Below are 15,825 nucleotides of genomic sequence, written 5' to 3'. Positions count from 1 at the left end.
ACAGCAGATGAAGGAGGGACACCTTCAAGAGGGGACACAAATGTCTGTATGAAGACCATCTCCTCACCAGGAGCAAAGGTACCTCATCTCCCCAACCATACTGTATTACTTTTCTAACCTGGTGAAAATCCCTGACCTTTTATCTCAGCTGATGCCCATCTGTAGTCAGGCTAAAGGGTCAATCTCACAGGTAACCAAAGAGAATAATTCCTACAGTACCTCATACTGTAACCAAGACTCATTAATTTTCATTCAGCCACAACTTAATGTTCAAGTTGTGGAAATGGTCTGGTTCCATAAGGTAAAAAACATTACCAATACTAACAAGAGGACCCTATGGTGTAACGCTGCAGCTAATGCCAACCAGCTTGACTGTCATGTATAAAGGGCCTCAGATCACAAAAACTATACTGTAAGGAGGGGTTCTCTTATAAACTAAAAAAATGCATCATTCTTTGATACTCACTCCCATCAGTAGTACACTATTGCCTACTCAGCCAGAGTTGACATTGGAATATTCTCACAGGTACTTGCAGACAGCTTGTTTGATGGTGAAGTTTCAAGTGTTTTCTTGCCCTCATCATTCTCATCGATTACAGCTGTAGTTGTGTTCTTGTTTCCAATTGTGATAAGATGATTTGATACAGCGGAAAGTTTGCGAGGGACTGAAGTAATAGAGGTCTTTCTTGATGCATCTGAGGCACTGAGGCTGTGACTGTTGGCAGGGGTGGAAGTTCGTCGTAGGGTCAACACAGTCTTGCGAACCCTTTCCACACGAGGATACCATGTGGTGCGTAACTGTTTATGAATCTTGGCAGAATAAAAAACAGAATTAATATCTTCATATAAAATCTTTCAAAGGTTATAATGACTATTAAGGACAAAGTACCAAAGTATATCTTTAACAAGCAGAATTTTTATCAGACATAAATACTATAGACTTATTGTAAAACTGCATGAGCGTCAGTGTACTGTTTCAGTGTACTGTCGGCAATGGTAGTCTTGTTGACTCTCCTGCATTCATTCCTTGGACTTTGAAAATTAATCTTTTGAATCCAAAACAAATGACAATCATGACAATCATCTTTGGTCATGTAAAGACATCAGTGTCAGTTATTGCTGATTCACCAGACTGATTTCTAAAATCCAGAGAGAGAGAAGCAGGAGAGGCCACAGGACTTTTGTTTCCAATAGAAGTCATACAATGTCCCAGGTATACCCTGTAAAATTGTAAGAGGAGGCCACATAGCATTCTCTGCAGTCCTTGGGGTTGAGTTTCATGTACAAATATGGATATCTAAGCCAACCACACTCACACTGTTAGATTAGTGATATATGGTAATACAGTATGTGGGATTTAAAAATGACCTCTTCTACACTGTGGTAGGTGGTGGCGACTATCATCCACTCACTGGATGTAGCAATGCCTACTTCTTCGTTCATTTTTATCGTTCTTTTCCTGTGTCTGCCCTCCTCTCTTCCCATTTCTCACATCTTTCCTTTCACTTTCTATGACTCTTCTTTCCTTCTCAGGTAGCTTTACACTGAGCGACAAGCCTAGTGGTTTCCTGTATGCCAGGAAACCACTTACAATAATGAGTGGTAACCATATAACCAACTCATCCATGTTCCTTACATGTCAACAAGTGGGTTGGTGGAGGATTAGTGCCCTTCCCTGTAAAACAACTAACTCTGAGTCAAATGGCCACCCTTTACAGGATTATGGCATCTTGCAGTAGATAGAAAGACTCTTCCATATGAAACTGTTTGACTGAAAGATATACTGTACATATATAATTGCCTATTTATCCCCAGGAATTGACTGTCAATGATAGTAATGTGCCACCAACCCAACAGTGGGAGTGTGACAGGTTTAATTTTCCACAACTGTAACTGGAAAATGTACCATAATCCTGTTGGACAGAGCAGAGGCAACCATATGTACAGTGTTTTAAGGTATTCCACTCTCCCCATGATAGTCACATTAGTGTACAAATGAAGAAACATGTTCATTTGCACCATTCGCAATGTGTATTCTTCATACACTTACTCAGGCACGCTAACACTGTCACATCGTTTCGTTTCGTTTCGTTTTTAAAGGCTCCAACATGCTTGCATGTGTCGGCCTTGGTCACCTAATGGCGGCTCTCCACGCTGCACGATCCATTGCAGCCTCCCTGTTCAGTCCCTTAACCCTAAGGTCACACTTAATGACCTCGTCCCATGTCTTTCTCGGTCTACCCCTCCTAACCCCACCCCCAATATTAACACTTCTCACCTTCCTCACCCAATTATCATCCCCCATCCTCTCCACATGTCCAAACCACCTCAATCTACCTCTCCTCATCACAACACCAATACACTCCAGTCCCATCCTACCTCTCAACTCTTCCATTGTAAACCCAGCCCCTCCAGGCCTTGGACGCAGGGACGCACTGCACATCCACCTAATCATTGTCATTTCTGTACGTCACATGTTCATCAAATTATCACAGGTGGGAAAGGAAAAATTTGGGACAACTTTGCATATGCATAGAACCAAAACAAAACTGACTGCCAGTACATCTTAAAAGGAAGATGCTGTACAACACTGGACTAGTTCAGAAGTTACTGTCTTGTCACTAATCTGTTCCTGTATTACCCACAAGGAAGTTACATCTCTCAGGAATTTACAAAACATGATATTCTTAGTATACTAAGATAATAATAAATACTTTATGAACAGAAATGTACAGAAATCAACAAAAATATTTGGGGAATTAATTCTATTTTACCTTCTCAACCAAAACAGCTTTCATTCCAATGAATAACTAGCAAATTGAAAGCTTCTAAAATTTTAACAACATTAATATTGGGTAACTGCTAAACTGTATACCTTTACTGCCATATCATGTTAATAATGATGTACTGTATTATTTTTCCATTTTTTTTCTTTAGTATCCTTATTAAACTTTAGCTGTTTTTATATTGCAACATGTTACTTTTATTACACTGACTGTTTCTGTATTCTCCAGTCTTGACCATTCCACTTTAATTCATGATTATTTTCAACTCAGGTTTTGAAATTCAAGTAAGATGTAGTATTTTTATGTTGATTCATGATTATTTTTAACTCAGTTTTTTTAATTTAAGTAAGAGGTGGCCTGTCGTTTTAACGGACCCAGGTTCAAATCCCAGCTGGGGCAGGGAACAGTTTAAGGATTTGAATTTCATTAAATCAAGCTTTACTGATCTACCAGAAGACCCGCCGACATGCCGTAAAAATACCCCTGCCAATACCAATACACAGGTCCTGTATGAGGCAGCCCTAGCATGTATTAAATATGGACAGTAGGTGTTAGCGCTGAAGTGGTGACATGAAGAGGTGTATGGTATGTAGGAGGACTGTTGGGCCTTGATAGCAGGCTGTGAAGCCTATGCCCAGAGTCGAACACATAAAAAAAAAAAAAAAAAAAAAAGTTCTTAGGTTGATAATGCAAAGAGTATTTTTGACATCACCAATAAAGAAGCTTACATTAACCGTGGTCCTGAGTTTTTAGTTGTGCAGTTTATATATTATTGAGAAGTACATTATATTTCATGTTGATAAAAACTGGAAGTAGTCACACTGTCTTACTTTCTTGAGGTTGTCTTTATTGCAGATGGCCACCAGGAAGATGAAGACACCCTGCAGGGCGTTGATGATGTCAGTCAGCACCCTGTACAAGCCACAAAGATATGTTATTAATTTGTATGCATTAACAAGCAAACCAAAATTACTTTTTAAAAATATTCTAAAGTAATGCAGTTTGTTATTAAATGTTTCCCACCATTCACTCTGTTTAGCCATGTGAACCTGTTCAATTCAGGTAAGCATCTGTCCCATGAGGTCTTCCCATTGTTTCACAACACCACTGATGCTGTGTCTGTGTCTTTGTGTAACAGGCACTTTGCAGTGCTCCATTATATGTGTTATGGTGTGTGGACCTATTGTACTACCAGGGAACGTGTCATCTGTGATTCCACCTAACCCAAGTCAAAGCTGGTAACAAAGGAGGGTCAGGTGATGACCTCTCAGGCCCAACTATGTAAATTCACTCGGCTCTATTCAATGATACCTGGAATGGGCGAATGTTGGGTGGGAAGACTTGTACCTGTAACACATTTTTCTGATCAAGGTGTTGTATTGCCCTTCACATTACTGTTGTTGTTGTTGCAAAGTAACCCCAATCTGTATAGCCAAGCAGATCCACTAAATGCCAGCAAACAATCACCCCTGCAAGACTGTCCTGTGCAATGAGCCAATGTCCCTTTGCAGTAGAGAGCACCCCACCACAGTGAGGCAAAAGGTAAAGAGTGTGCGACTTAGGTTCCAGGGTGGACAGCACTTTTATGTCTCTCCACCCACTTAACAGGAGTGCCACCGTAGGTTCCAAATCACCCTGTTATTTGATTATATGATTACCACCCAGTGTTGTCAATTATTTCCTGGGCTACAGGAAACCATTCTCGAGTTGTTACTTGGTGTAGAGCCACCGGAAGCGGAAAGAAGAGTCCTGATAATGAAATGTGATAGGAAGGATGGGGGATATTGGAAGAGAGGACTGACACCGAAAAATGAATTATCAAGGTGAAGGGAAAGTAGCCAATGTATCATCAAACTGAGTTTATGATGGTCATTGCTCTGCACATGAAGTGTGTACAATATGTAGGTGTTTCTTCTTTGCTGGTATTGGAGTGTCTGAAGAGGACCTGGTAATATCTAAGTGGTGATTGCTTTATACAGTATACCTAGTGGTGTTGTGGGCAGACACAAAAAAAGTGATAAAGGTGAAGGAAGAAGTAGACAGCACTACATCCAGTGAGAGGATGCTGGTCACCACCATGTACCACCAAAATCGTAAATATATACAGTACTGTATTTATCACTTGACACAATACTCACCAATACTTGCAGCCATTCCTGTCATGCAGGCTGGACAGGATCTCAGTGACCCACATGACTCCCATCACAATGAACAGCTTCACATACAGCCACACCCTAAAAAATGGAACAAAAGTAAATATTTCATGCTGTGCCACTTCACATTCACAGATTTCTCAACTTTAATACCTTGGTTGTGAATTATATTGTATATACTGTATTTTGCATTCAGAACTGACTGTCATAATGTCAGTTTTACAGAGCATTATAGCTACACCAAATATGTTCAATTTACCACAATTAATATTTTGACTGAATAACTCATGTTTAATTCCAGCTTATAGAAACTTGACCAAGTCAAAGGATGGATGTCCCTATCAGACAAAGCCTTCAGTATACACTAGTAATGTGCAGTACAGTGCTGGTTTTTCAGTATCATTTGAACTTTATACAAAATCAGAATTGCTTATACTGTACTAAAATACTGGAATTAACCTGGGATATAATTCTTAAACAAAATGTTCTCATTATGTTCTCCTTTTATACTTTTTCTTTTCTTTGCAATGATGTTCATAGTAATTTACAGAAAATATAGATTAAAATCCAGTTGCTGCCCGGGCACCTGATTTACCAGTTACAGTATCCCAGTTTACAGTATACATGTGTGGAAAACACTTCTATCATTATGTACTGTATAACAAGCACATAAAGTCCACACTACACTGCTGAAGCCAATAGTGCCCCCAGCATTAGGCAGTTCATCAAATGCCATATAATTCAACCTACACATGATCAATTCATATCTGTTGGCTGGTTTCACATAAAAGTTCAGTTTTCATTTCTCAATAGTTAACCTCTTCACTACAGCAAATTAGGTTTTACATTACTCAGATTATCACCACATGATTTACTGACCCTCAGAAAGATCTGTAATACAGGAGGGGTCAATGAAGACTATAATTCTGATCCCACTAGTTTGAAAAACTATATTTCAATAAAATCAACTGATGCTGCCAAGCATAAAATAAAAAATATGTTCTTGGGCTGAAGGAATTAATAAAAAGAATGGCAGTATGGCAGCATCTAAACTGATTGATGTCATACTATAATATTTTTTCACTCTGAGGGAATCAGTAACATGCATTAAGCATAAAATGTAAAATTCTTTGTATGCTGATGATTTGGTGTTGATTGCAGAGAATGAAGGAAGGCAGAGGAAAGCTTTAGGAAGTGGGGAGATGGTATGGGGCACAAGGGCTTAAGAGTAAGTGCAAATAAAATAAAAGTGTAAAAGTGTTGGTATCTAAGGTTGATGGCAGTACTGTCAAAGAAGGGGGAAAGTGGCCATGTGCGGTTTGCCACAAGGGCGTGGAAATTAATTCCATCTTATGCAGTGTTTGTGACAAGCAGGTGCTTAAGAGATGCAGTGGTACTCTGTTAGAGGTAGACTATGGCATAATGCTGATTTCATGTGTGCAGTATGTCAAGGAGAGCATGTGGAGACTGTCAGTCATGAAAGGACTGATCTTGCTGGTGAGTCTCTTGAGTGTGTGGAAGAGTTTTGTTCCTTGGGAGACATGTTATGTGCAGGAGGTGGGATTGGAGCTAGCTCTGTGTCTAGAGTAAGGAGTGGTTGGAAGAAGTTCAGGGAGCTGTAGCCTCTCCTGATATTGAGAGGGCTCTCCCTCCATGCTAAGTGAACTTTGCATTCAGCATTGTCAGGAGTGTAATCCTGTATGGTAGTGAGGCCTGGGCAGTAAAGGAAGAGGATATTTGTAGACTCAAATGTAAAGAAATGACGATGAATAGGTGGATGTGCAATGCTTCATTGAATGTGAGGACTGGGGGACCAGGGTTTACGATGTAAGGGCTGAGAGGAAGGATGGGACTGGAGTATATTGTTGTTGTTTTGAGGAGGGGTAGACTGAGATGCTTTGGGCATGTGGAGAGGATAGGGTATGGCAACTGGTGCAGAAAATGAGAAATGTGAATGTTAGGGGTGAGGTTGCGCGAAGCAGACCAAAAGATGCAAGGGTTGAGGCCATAGAGTGTTACCTCAGGGATAAGTAGGAAGGCACTGAGAGACTGAGCAGCATGGAAAACTGCCATTAGGTGACCAAGGCAGACAAATGCAAGCATGGTGAAGCCTTTATTTATTTATTTAAAAAAAAAAAAAAAAAAAAAAAAAAAAAAAAAAAAAGGCTCTGCTAAGAAAATGTATCATTTGTCTTAAAAAATTCCAGTTATTATATTGTTTGCAAGGGAAAGCCTCTAACAACGCTGCCTTGGAAACTCTGTGCCTTGATTCGATGACAGAACAGAGAGGCACTCGTACATATACGAAAGAGGTGAAGCAAGAAAGGAATACATGTTTTACACCAATTTGGCTCAGCTTTTTGCCATTTTTAAGCTTACATCACATGGTTAAATGGCAGAAAAGACAATGCTGTGACTCTACCTCCTACCCATAGCACTTCTTAATGACTTACACCATTCTCCAGTATAATGTTAATCTATTTTTACGGCTCCACATTCAAGATGGAGAGATGTCAATTTTAGGCCAAGTTAAAATAAAAAAGGCATACAGTAGTAAGGTGGCTGGTGCATTAAAGGCCTTGGTACAGAATGGGATCTGGGGACCAAAGTTGAGTAAAACAAAATAAAAAATCTAACAGTCAGTTTTTGAGGAGAGTCATAAGACTTGAAAAGAAGTCAGTGCAATCTATACTTAACACTTGCCCAATCAATTAGTTGTACAAAATTTCAGTTGCAACCCATTTGGTCCTATAAGAAGTGTTCAGTGGTAAATGATTGATAAGGGAGAACCCAAATCAATAAGTGTGGAATGAGATTTCAAGAATGTGATTTTCAAATCATCCTAAGATATCAACAATGTGATATTCAGACCATCCTATTTACTGTGTGAAATTTTATTTCAGTATTGTACAGTACTGTCATACCATTTTAGGCACTGTAATGAGATGCACACGGAGAGAGGACAAAATATTTTAAGATACAAAATGGCAGATGCATCTTTGGGATGTGTAGAGGGATTCTTTAATTGGAGTGATGTGCTTTGTGCTGAGGAGGGATGGTGGTGTCTGAAACAAACTGAAGAGTTGATGGAAGTTTACCTCTTTAGATAGTGATGGAACTCTCACCCACATTTTGGTAGGGTATTGTATGTATGTGTAGTGGTTTATGTTAATAAAACCCAGGCAGAACATGAGGAGAAAGACTGCAGGTTTGAGTGTGGATACAAGAGATGCTAGATGGATATGTAGTGTTATCCAGAATGACAGAGAAGCAAATGGCAGAGCTGCTAATAAGTGTTAGGGAAGTTGGCTGGGAACTAAATGCACTGGAGCTGTGATGTGTAATAACAGAGTGAGGTGATCCTGACATGTGGAGTTAATGGACGATGGGTAAAAAGTCTAGGAGTGTGAATGTAAACGGTAGAGCACCAAAAGATAGACTTGGGAAGACTTGGGATGAAGTCCTTTAAAATTGCCTCACATTAGATGAGTAAACAAAACTTAATCCAAAGATTGAATAAAAGGTGAACAAGACTGACATATGCAGTCATGGACAATGCATTTCAAAATCATTAAACCTATTGCATATAAATTTTGTAATTACTGTACAGGAGAGAATATTCTCTTACTGTTCCTTAGTCTTAGATTTGTTGCCATCAAACACCATGGTTTTCCTCTCCTTGAGCTTCTGAGACAGTAAAACAGCCGTATGGATGAAAAAGAACAAATTCATCACCACCAGAATAAGGACGATGCCGGAAAGGTATGTCCAGAACTCAGCATTGCCTGCAAGAATAATTTACTTTAAATGCTGAACCTGAGCTGAAGAATTGTACATAATACTCAGTATATATAAGATGCTTTTCTCATTTTCTCGTCATTCACATCAGTGATGATCATAGCATGAAATAATACTGTACCTCCATGTTTTATGGCCTACAAGTTCACTTAGAACTACTACACTAATGGAGGTTTAAATATTTCCTTTCATGCACATACACTTTCCATTTCATATATTCTGTCTCTGCCTTTCTCCTGCTTCAGCCCTCACTGCTTTTGTGGCATGTTGCTCTCTTACTGTTAAAAAATAAATAATTAAATAATCCTGCCTCGGCATCACGGTCATCTCTATTTAACTGTTGGCTCACACCTTGTTCTCATCTTGTCTTCAATACTGTTTCAACCCAACTTCACTCCTCAGTTCAGCCTGTAACACAACCACTACTGCCTAATTCACTCCTGCTGCAGTCATTGCTACCCAACTCATTTCGGACTCGATCACTGCTACCCAACTCACTTCGAACTTGATCACTGCTACCCAACTCACTTCGGACTCAACCACTCCTGTTTAACTCACTCCTGATTCAACCACTGCTACGTACCTCATTCCTGACTCAATCACTGCTGCCTGACTCACCTACTGCTAAACTTCCCTCCTAACAACTACTACTGCCTACCTCACTGCTGACACAACTGCTGCTGCCTACCTCACTCCTGACTCAACCATTGCTGCCTACCTCACTCTTGACTCAACCACTGATGCCTACTTCACTCCTGACTCAACTGCTGCTGCCTACCTCACCTTTCTCTCAACCACTACTCCATGACTCACTCCTGACCTGAGTAATCAGCAATAACCATTTAGATCAGACTTTTGCCTCAGTAGATTGTAATCCCTGACATGTGAAGAAGCTGTTGTGGTACTGTACTTTAATCACAGTTCAGATGTAACCTGCAATTCATGTACCATTGCCTGCCTCACTCATGATTCAACCATTTCCTCACCTCTATCTCATTTATCTCTGTATTAACCCTCTGAACCCCAGGTGCAAGATGTCTTTTTAATTTCATTCATACCATCTCCTGATAACATTATTCTGCTTAGAATTTCTGAACTGCAGAGGTTACACATATCATTAATTAAGCATTCAGTACAAGTTATCTTTCCTAAGTTGAATAAAACTTATCTGGTAGCAGCAAGAATGAACATCTATCTATCTATCTATAGCCCGACGCCCTAATCCCGCAAAGGGTGGCCCCAGACCAAACGCCTCCAAGTCACTCTGTCACCCTCCATTTGACTCCCCTCCCCCCAACTCACCCCCCCCTCCCTCATATACCTCTCAACTCCATCCCTCCACCTCATCCTCGGTCTACCCCTCCCTCTCCCTCCCTCCACCTCACCTACATACACCCTCTTAGTCAGTCTTTCATTCTCCACTCTCTCCACATGTCCAAACCACCTCAGTGTATTTCTCCTAATCTTTTCAACCACATCCACATCTACCCCACAACGTTCCTTCACTTCTTCATTCGTCAACCTGTCCCTCCACGTCACTCCACATGCTCCTCTCAAGTAACTCATTTCCACTGCTCTCACTCTTGACTTGTTCCCCTCTTGCAAGGTCCACGCCTCGCTTCCATACGTCAGGGTAGGGATCACAATACTATCATGCAGTGACTTCTTAACTTCCATACTCACCTCCCTATTTCTCATCACTGCTTTCAGTGTACCAACAACCTTTCTTCCCTGCTGCACCCTTTCACGTACTTCATCCCCCAAAGTTCCATTCTTACTCATCACACTACCCAAGTACTTGAATGCACTCACATTCTCCATATCCTCACCATCCAACCTCACTGCACACTCTGTGACTTCATTCCTCTCAAACACCATAACTTTACTTTTGTTTACATTAACTTTCAGCTTCCTCCTCCTACACACTGTCCCAAATTCATTCACCAAACCTTGCAACTCCCATTCATCTTCACTCAACAATACTGTATCATCAGCAAACAGCAACACCAGAAGCTTCCAAATCTCACCCTCATTCATTAGGGCCACCCCCACATCCACTGCCCTACATTGCACCTCCTTTACAACCCCATCCATATATATATTAAACAGCCATGGAGACATCACACACCCCTGTTTCAGTCCCACATTGAGATCAAAGAACTCACTCAGCTCACCATCCACTCGCACCATAGCCCTAGCTCCCTCGTACATACTCTTCACAGCACTCAACAATTTCCCCTCCACTCCATATATTCTTAATACCTTCCACATACCTTGCCTATCTATTCTGTCATAAGCTTTCTCCAAGAATGAACAAAAAAATAAAAAAATAAAAAATTCACTTTCAAGAGGATAACTCACCTCTGAACCAGCATGGGCCCTCAGTGAAATTGGGCCGAATGACATTAGGTGGCTTGATTATATCCAGCACAAGACCCACCAGTCCTATGAGGAGCGGACAACTCCATGCGTACAGACTGTAGAAGCCAAATACCTTGAGGCTGTGGTATTGCTGCTGTGAAGTCCTGCAAGGAATCAACACTTATTTTTTTTTTTTCTGCACAATTACTGCATATGAGATTCAGTGAGAGACAAAGGTTCACCTAATATTTCACCTCCTCTTCTCACTTTCTTCTATCTATCTATTGCCAGATGCCACAATCCCATAATGGGTGGCCATTTGACTTTGAGTTATTTGTTTTATGGGGAGGGGCACTAATCCTCCACCAACCCACATGCTGACACGTAGGGAGCATGTATGGTTTGGTTATATGGTTACCACCCAGCATAGTAAATGGTTTCTTGGCTTACAGGAAACAATTTGGCTTGTCACTCAATGTAAAGCCACCTGTAAAGGAAAGAAGAGCAATAAGAAGTGACAGGAAAGATGGGAGAAATATGAAGAGAGGAGGGCAGACACAGAAAAAGAATGATAAAGACTAAGGAAGAAGTAGGCAGCTCTACATCAAGTGAGTGGATGATGGTCGCCACCACCTACCACACTTTCTTCTGCTGGCTATTATTTAATCTTTTCTTGTCCCTAACCTCTGGTAGTTAATATTTCTGAGCTGAGAGAGATAGTATATTTCACCGGCCATACATGATACTCTTTGCATTGATGCATCAGGGGGGAAAATGATGGACAAGATTCAGCTTGAACGTGAAGTAGATACAGCAGAGCAAAAGGCCGACTTTTGTCTCTGACTACTGTCCAAATCTCTCTCACTTATTCATCTATCAAAATCAATACTTATGAATTCTTGTATAGTTATGAAAACTACAGTACAGTACTGCAAAACTAATGCAAACTAACATAGTGCATTTCTTTCAAAATGACATCAGATGCTAAGTTTCAGAACTATACAGTACACTACTGCAATATGGCCCAAAATACAGTAGATAACTTGGTTGGTTGTACAGAAGGGAATGATTATGAGTAACATGCATGGTATGTAATGTGTACAGAAATGAAGGAAGTGAGAGGAAGGGGAAAGCCAAGGAGATGATGGAAGGACAGTGTGTGAGAATTTGGATCACAGAAGTTTGAACATGCGGAAGGTGAGAGGCATATATGGATAAAATCAAATTAAAATGAAGTGATTTTTGAGGAAATGACTAGCTATCAGTGACCTATAATAGCCAGCAAGTGAAGCAACACAGCAGGACCTGCTCATGAATAGTTTAAAACTGCAATCTGTAGACCACTGCATAAAAAAGCTGCATGACTGAATGTGAATGAATAAGGCACTATCTCCTGTTTTCCATGCTGCCCTACTAAAATATCAGAAGAATCTGAAGGCTTATTCCAACAGTAAAACTTAATGACTTGTTGGTATGGATAATAAATACATACACTTTTACCCAAATACTAACCTAAGTGTGGACCACATGTCGAAGCACATCACATTGAGCCAGAAGAAAGTAGCCAAGGTGTTTACATGTCCAACAAATGCTGAAAAGAAAATATCTGTGAAATATTGTGTTATCATTCATATGACAATAATATTAGTGTCCTGTCCTGTTTTAAATCATTACAGGAGTTCATCACTACAGTGTTATGCCTCTTTATTCTCAAGTAAACACCATCACTGTTGATTGTGCACTTTTTCAAAGTATGAATTCAACAAACTTACTAACAATGTAAGCTGATTTCTGGCTACACCCCTGAAGGCCCAACCCTCCACCCACCTGTTTTCTGCCCATGGATCTGTTTCCAAATGAAGCGATTTTACCCCACGTACAATACCTGTTTTCCCCAGTGGATATATTTCCTCCTTGAATCAACTTTTCCTATACACCCTTTCTCCAGTGGGCCTATTTTCTCCCCATGGGGAGATGTCTATTCCTTACATGAATTTATTTTCTCGTGTGGACCTATTTCACTTATGGGCCAATTTTTTACACAGTAGACCTTTTTTCCCACTTGGGCCCAGTTCTTCCATGAACTTATTACAATATTCACACTTTGGACCTATTTTCTCCCCATATAGGGCTCTCCTTTTGCCCCATGGATCTATTCTTCCCCTATAAAGTAGACAAATATTCTTCCATGGGCCTGTTTTTCCAGCATGGGGGACTTAGTAAAGTCTATATGAAGCATATAAAAGTGTGTGTATGAAGGAAGGATACTCTGTCATTTGGGGAGGAAGAAAAAATATGTGAAATGGGACAAAGTGAAGGCTGAGGGCTGTTGGTGAACTTTTGCTCATGACTACAACTGTGTGTGATTCCATCACTTTGCAAAAGGGTGGACTACTGAGCCTTCATGGTGGGTTGCCAAATACACTGGTCCAGTACTAGGGGAAGATGGTATTAGAATTTTGCTCTACTCTGACAGATGGCCTTAAAGAGATAAAAAAAAAGTCTTGCCATAAATCTCCTTGTCCTACGTAAACAAGGCATACAATATTAGCACGATGATTAAATAATACATTAAAATACTAATTACAAATGATACTGCATGATAATTATAGGCAAATGACTGAATTTCATCAGAGTACAATATTGTGTTTTCTTGCAGTAATGATTTTTATGAATTTAAAACTCTGTATCTGCCAGCTGAAGATAACAGCAAAATATAACATAAGATGGGACAGTTCACCATCTTTATCTCATCAACATCCCTCCTGTCTTTTCATTTATTTCTTTCATGCAAACTTTCCTCCCTTGTTTTCAACTTCATGGACACAAAGTACATTCATAAATGTGTACTCAGAAATAACCATAGGAAACTATAGAACCGAAGGTCATATACAGTTCTATTTTACACTTACCTGCTATGAAGCACTCAGTATCATTCAAGTGTGGCATCTCATTGATAATGATAATGCTGAGGTGGGAAGCTATCATTGCCACCGCCATTGACACCAGACAGCGGCCATTTGTGCGGTCTCTGAGATCTGGCACACCTAGGTAGATCAGCACAGTGGCAGCCAGGAAAACGCTTGACACCCCACGCAGAACAGTTATCAAGATATGCTTCCAGTGGCATTCCTCAGTATCATCAAAGCCGCATATAACAGCAAAGTCAGTAGGGTGGGGATCTTTATCCAGATATAGGTCCGTACAATAATCTTTAGGTGGGATGCTGTTGGTGAACACTGGTACATGCAGAGATCCATTTGTCAGAAGGTAGAATTTGTCTGCCTCTCTAGCTTTTGGCACTAAAGAGAAGAAAGTACTGCAGAGTGGTAGACCATAAACAACTGTCCAGTCTTCTCTTGGTGCTGCTGTAACTGAGAGATCCTTATAATCATGGAAGAGTGGCTGCCATCTTTCACCATCATCAGTCACTTCCACACAAGTTGTACCCATTAACAAGAAACCTTCTGGGCAGCATTTCCGTACACAGGTTGAATTGCTGCACATGGTCTGATACTTTCGTATGGGATCTATTGTGCATAATCTAGCAGTGTAATCTGGCGGACTACTGTCAGACCCTTTCTTTTTTGCCACACAATAATCTAACATGTTGTTGCTTTTTAAGGAACTTGTTATATGTAACACTGCTTGCTGATGACTGTATAGTAACTGACCATCCAGTCCAGTCAGGTTAACATGAGTAACATTCTCATTAGCAGTGCAGGTTATGTTTACCACATCCTCCTCAAGCCCCTGCCACTGGACTAGATGGTGGGACACATAGACTGGGGGGGTGAAATTATTGTTATCTGTATCTGGGTGGCAGGACTCATCATCTCCTAAAATGTAACCCAAGGGGCAACACTGGGGTACAGGGGGTGGCGGTATGCATGCTTGTACCTGTATTACTTCTATTCCATCTTCATACAGCTTATGCTCAATACAGTAATCTTCAATTAACATATTTTCATTTTCCCAAAGAAGAGTACCATCAGGTATAAGAAAAACCAGGTACTCATAACTGTAAATGGGAACAGGAGTGAAGCCTTCTTTGCAAACAGGGTCTCCTATACTCACATTACTGAAGGCACTGGTGTTGCGAGCAAAGGGCCCCTCTGGACCCAAACATGGTACAAATGTAATCTTCTCCACACAGTGATCTCCAGACCACATTTCATCTCTTTCACATCTACATTTCCGTAGTGTTACATTGCTAAAGGAGGTTTTAGCAGAAGGTAGTGAATGTGGTGTGACTGTAACTGTGTCCTGAGGGTTGGCTAAAACTGTAGTGCTGGTTTCTGGGTCCATGGTGGTAGTGGTTGTGGCTGCACTCAGTGTGGCCATCAATACTGCACGCAACATGTGGATTCCTACCATCGTACTGAATAAAGAGAGCTTCATATAATCTCCATGCCTCCAGCTCATTCCACCCATTCGTCAACAATGTGCTGTACCTGGAAAAAATATATACATATGTTAGTATGTGGAAATCAGAAGTGTGCCCAACATGGTACTGTACTGTATGGTGGTAACCATACAAGTATAGCTAGCAATGGGGTGCCTGGAAATCTGGTGAGTTAAGGCACTCCAAATGGATGTGGCTCATAAATGATGAAAGATAAGGAAGGGTGGAGTTTATTACTCATATCATGTTGCTCATGAATTACTGACTGGTCAACCCTGCCTTCAACCCCTTGAGTAAGAGGATGTACCAGTACATTGTGTAT

The 15,825-nt window shown here is 40.6% G+C and overlaps 1 protein-coding gene across 1 annotated transcript in view; it reads right to left on the bottom strand.

Annotated features, from left to right (window-relative positions):
• Positions 1-222: 222 nt before the first annotated feature.
• Positions 223-15,825, bottom strand: part of LOC145394906 (uncharacterized) — a 71,145-nt gene continuing 55,542 nt past the window's right edge. The window contains exons 9-15 of the mRNA XM_080268657.1: positions 14,011-15,479; positions 12,611-12,689; positions 11,099-11,262; positions 8,568-8,724; positions 4,925-5,020; positions 3,617-3,698; positions 223-810 (exon numbers count right to left, since the gene is read on the bottom strand). Of these exons, the coding sequence (XP_080124783.1) occupies positions 490-810; positions 3,617-3,698; positions 4,925-5,020; positions 8,568-8,724; positions 11,099-11,262; positions 12,611-12,689; positions 14,011-15,479 (2,368 nt within the window). The 3' untranslated portion in view covers positions 223-489. The remainder of the gene's footprint in view (positions 811-3,616; positions 3,699-4,924; positions 5,021-8,567; positions 8,725-11,098; positions 11,263-12,610; positions 12,690-14,010; positions 15,480-15,825) is intronic.

Source organism: Coenobita brevimanus, chromosome 29 (genome assembly GCF_032717465.1).
Source record: "Coenobita brevimanus isolate Jiangsu-jjx chromosome 29, ASM3271746v2, whole genome shotgun sequence".
Classification (NCBI taxonomy): Eukaryota; Metazoa; Arthropoda; class Malacostraca; order Decapoda; family Coenobitidae; genus Coenobita; species Coenobita brevimanus.
The sequence above is the reverse complement of the archived record's forward strand: the minus strand, read 5'-3'. Positions and strand labels throughout refer to the sequence as shown.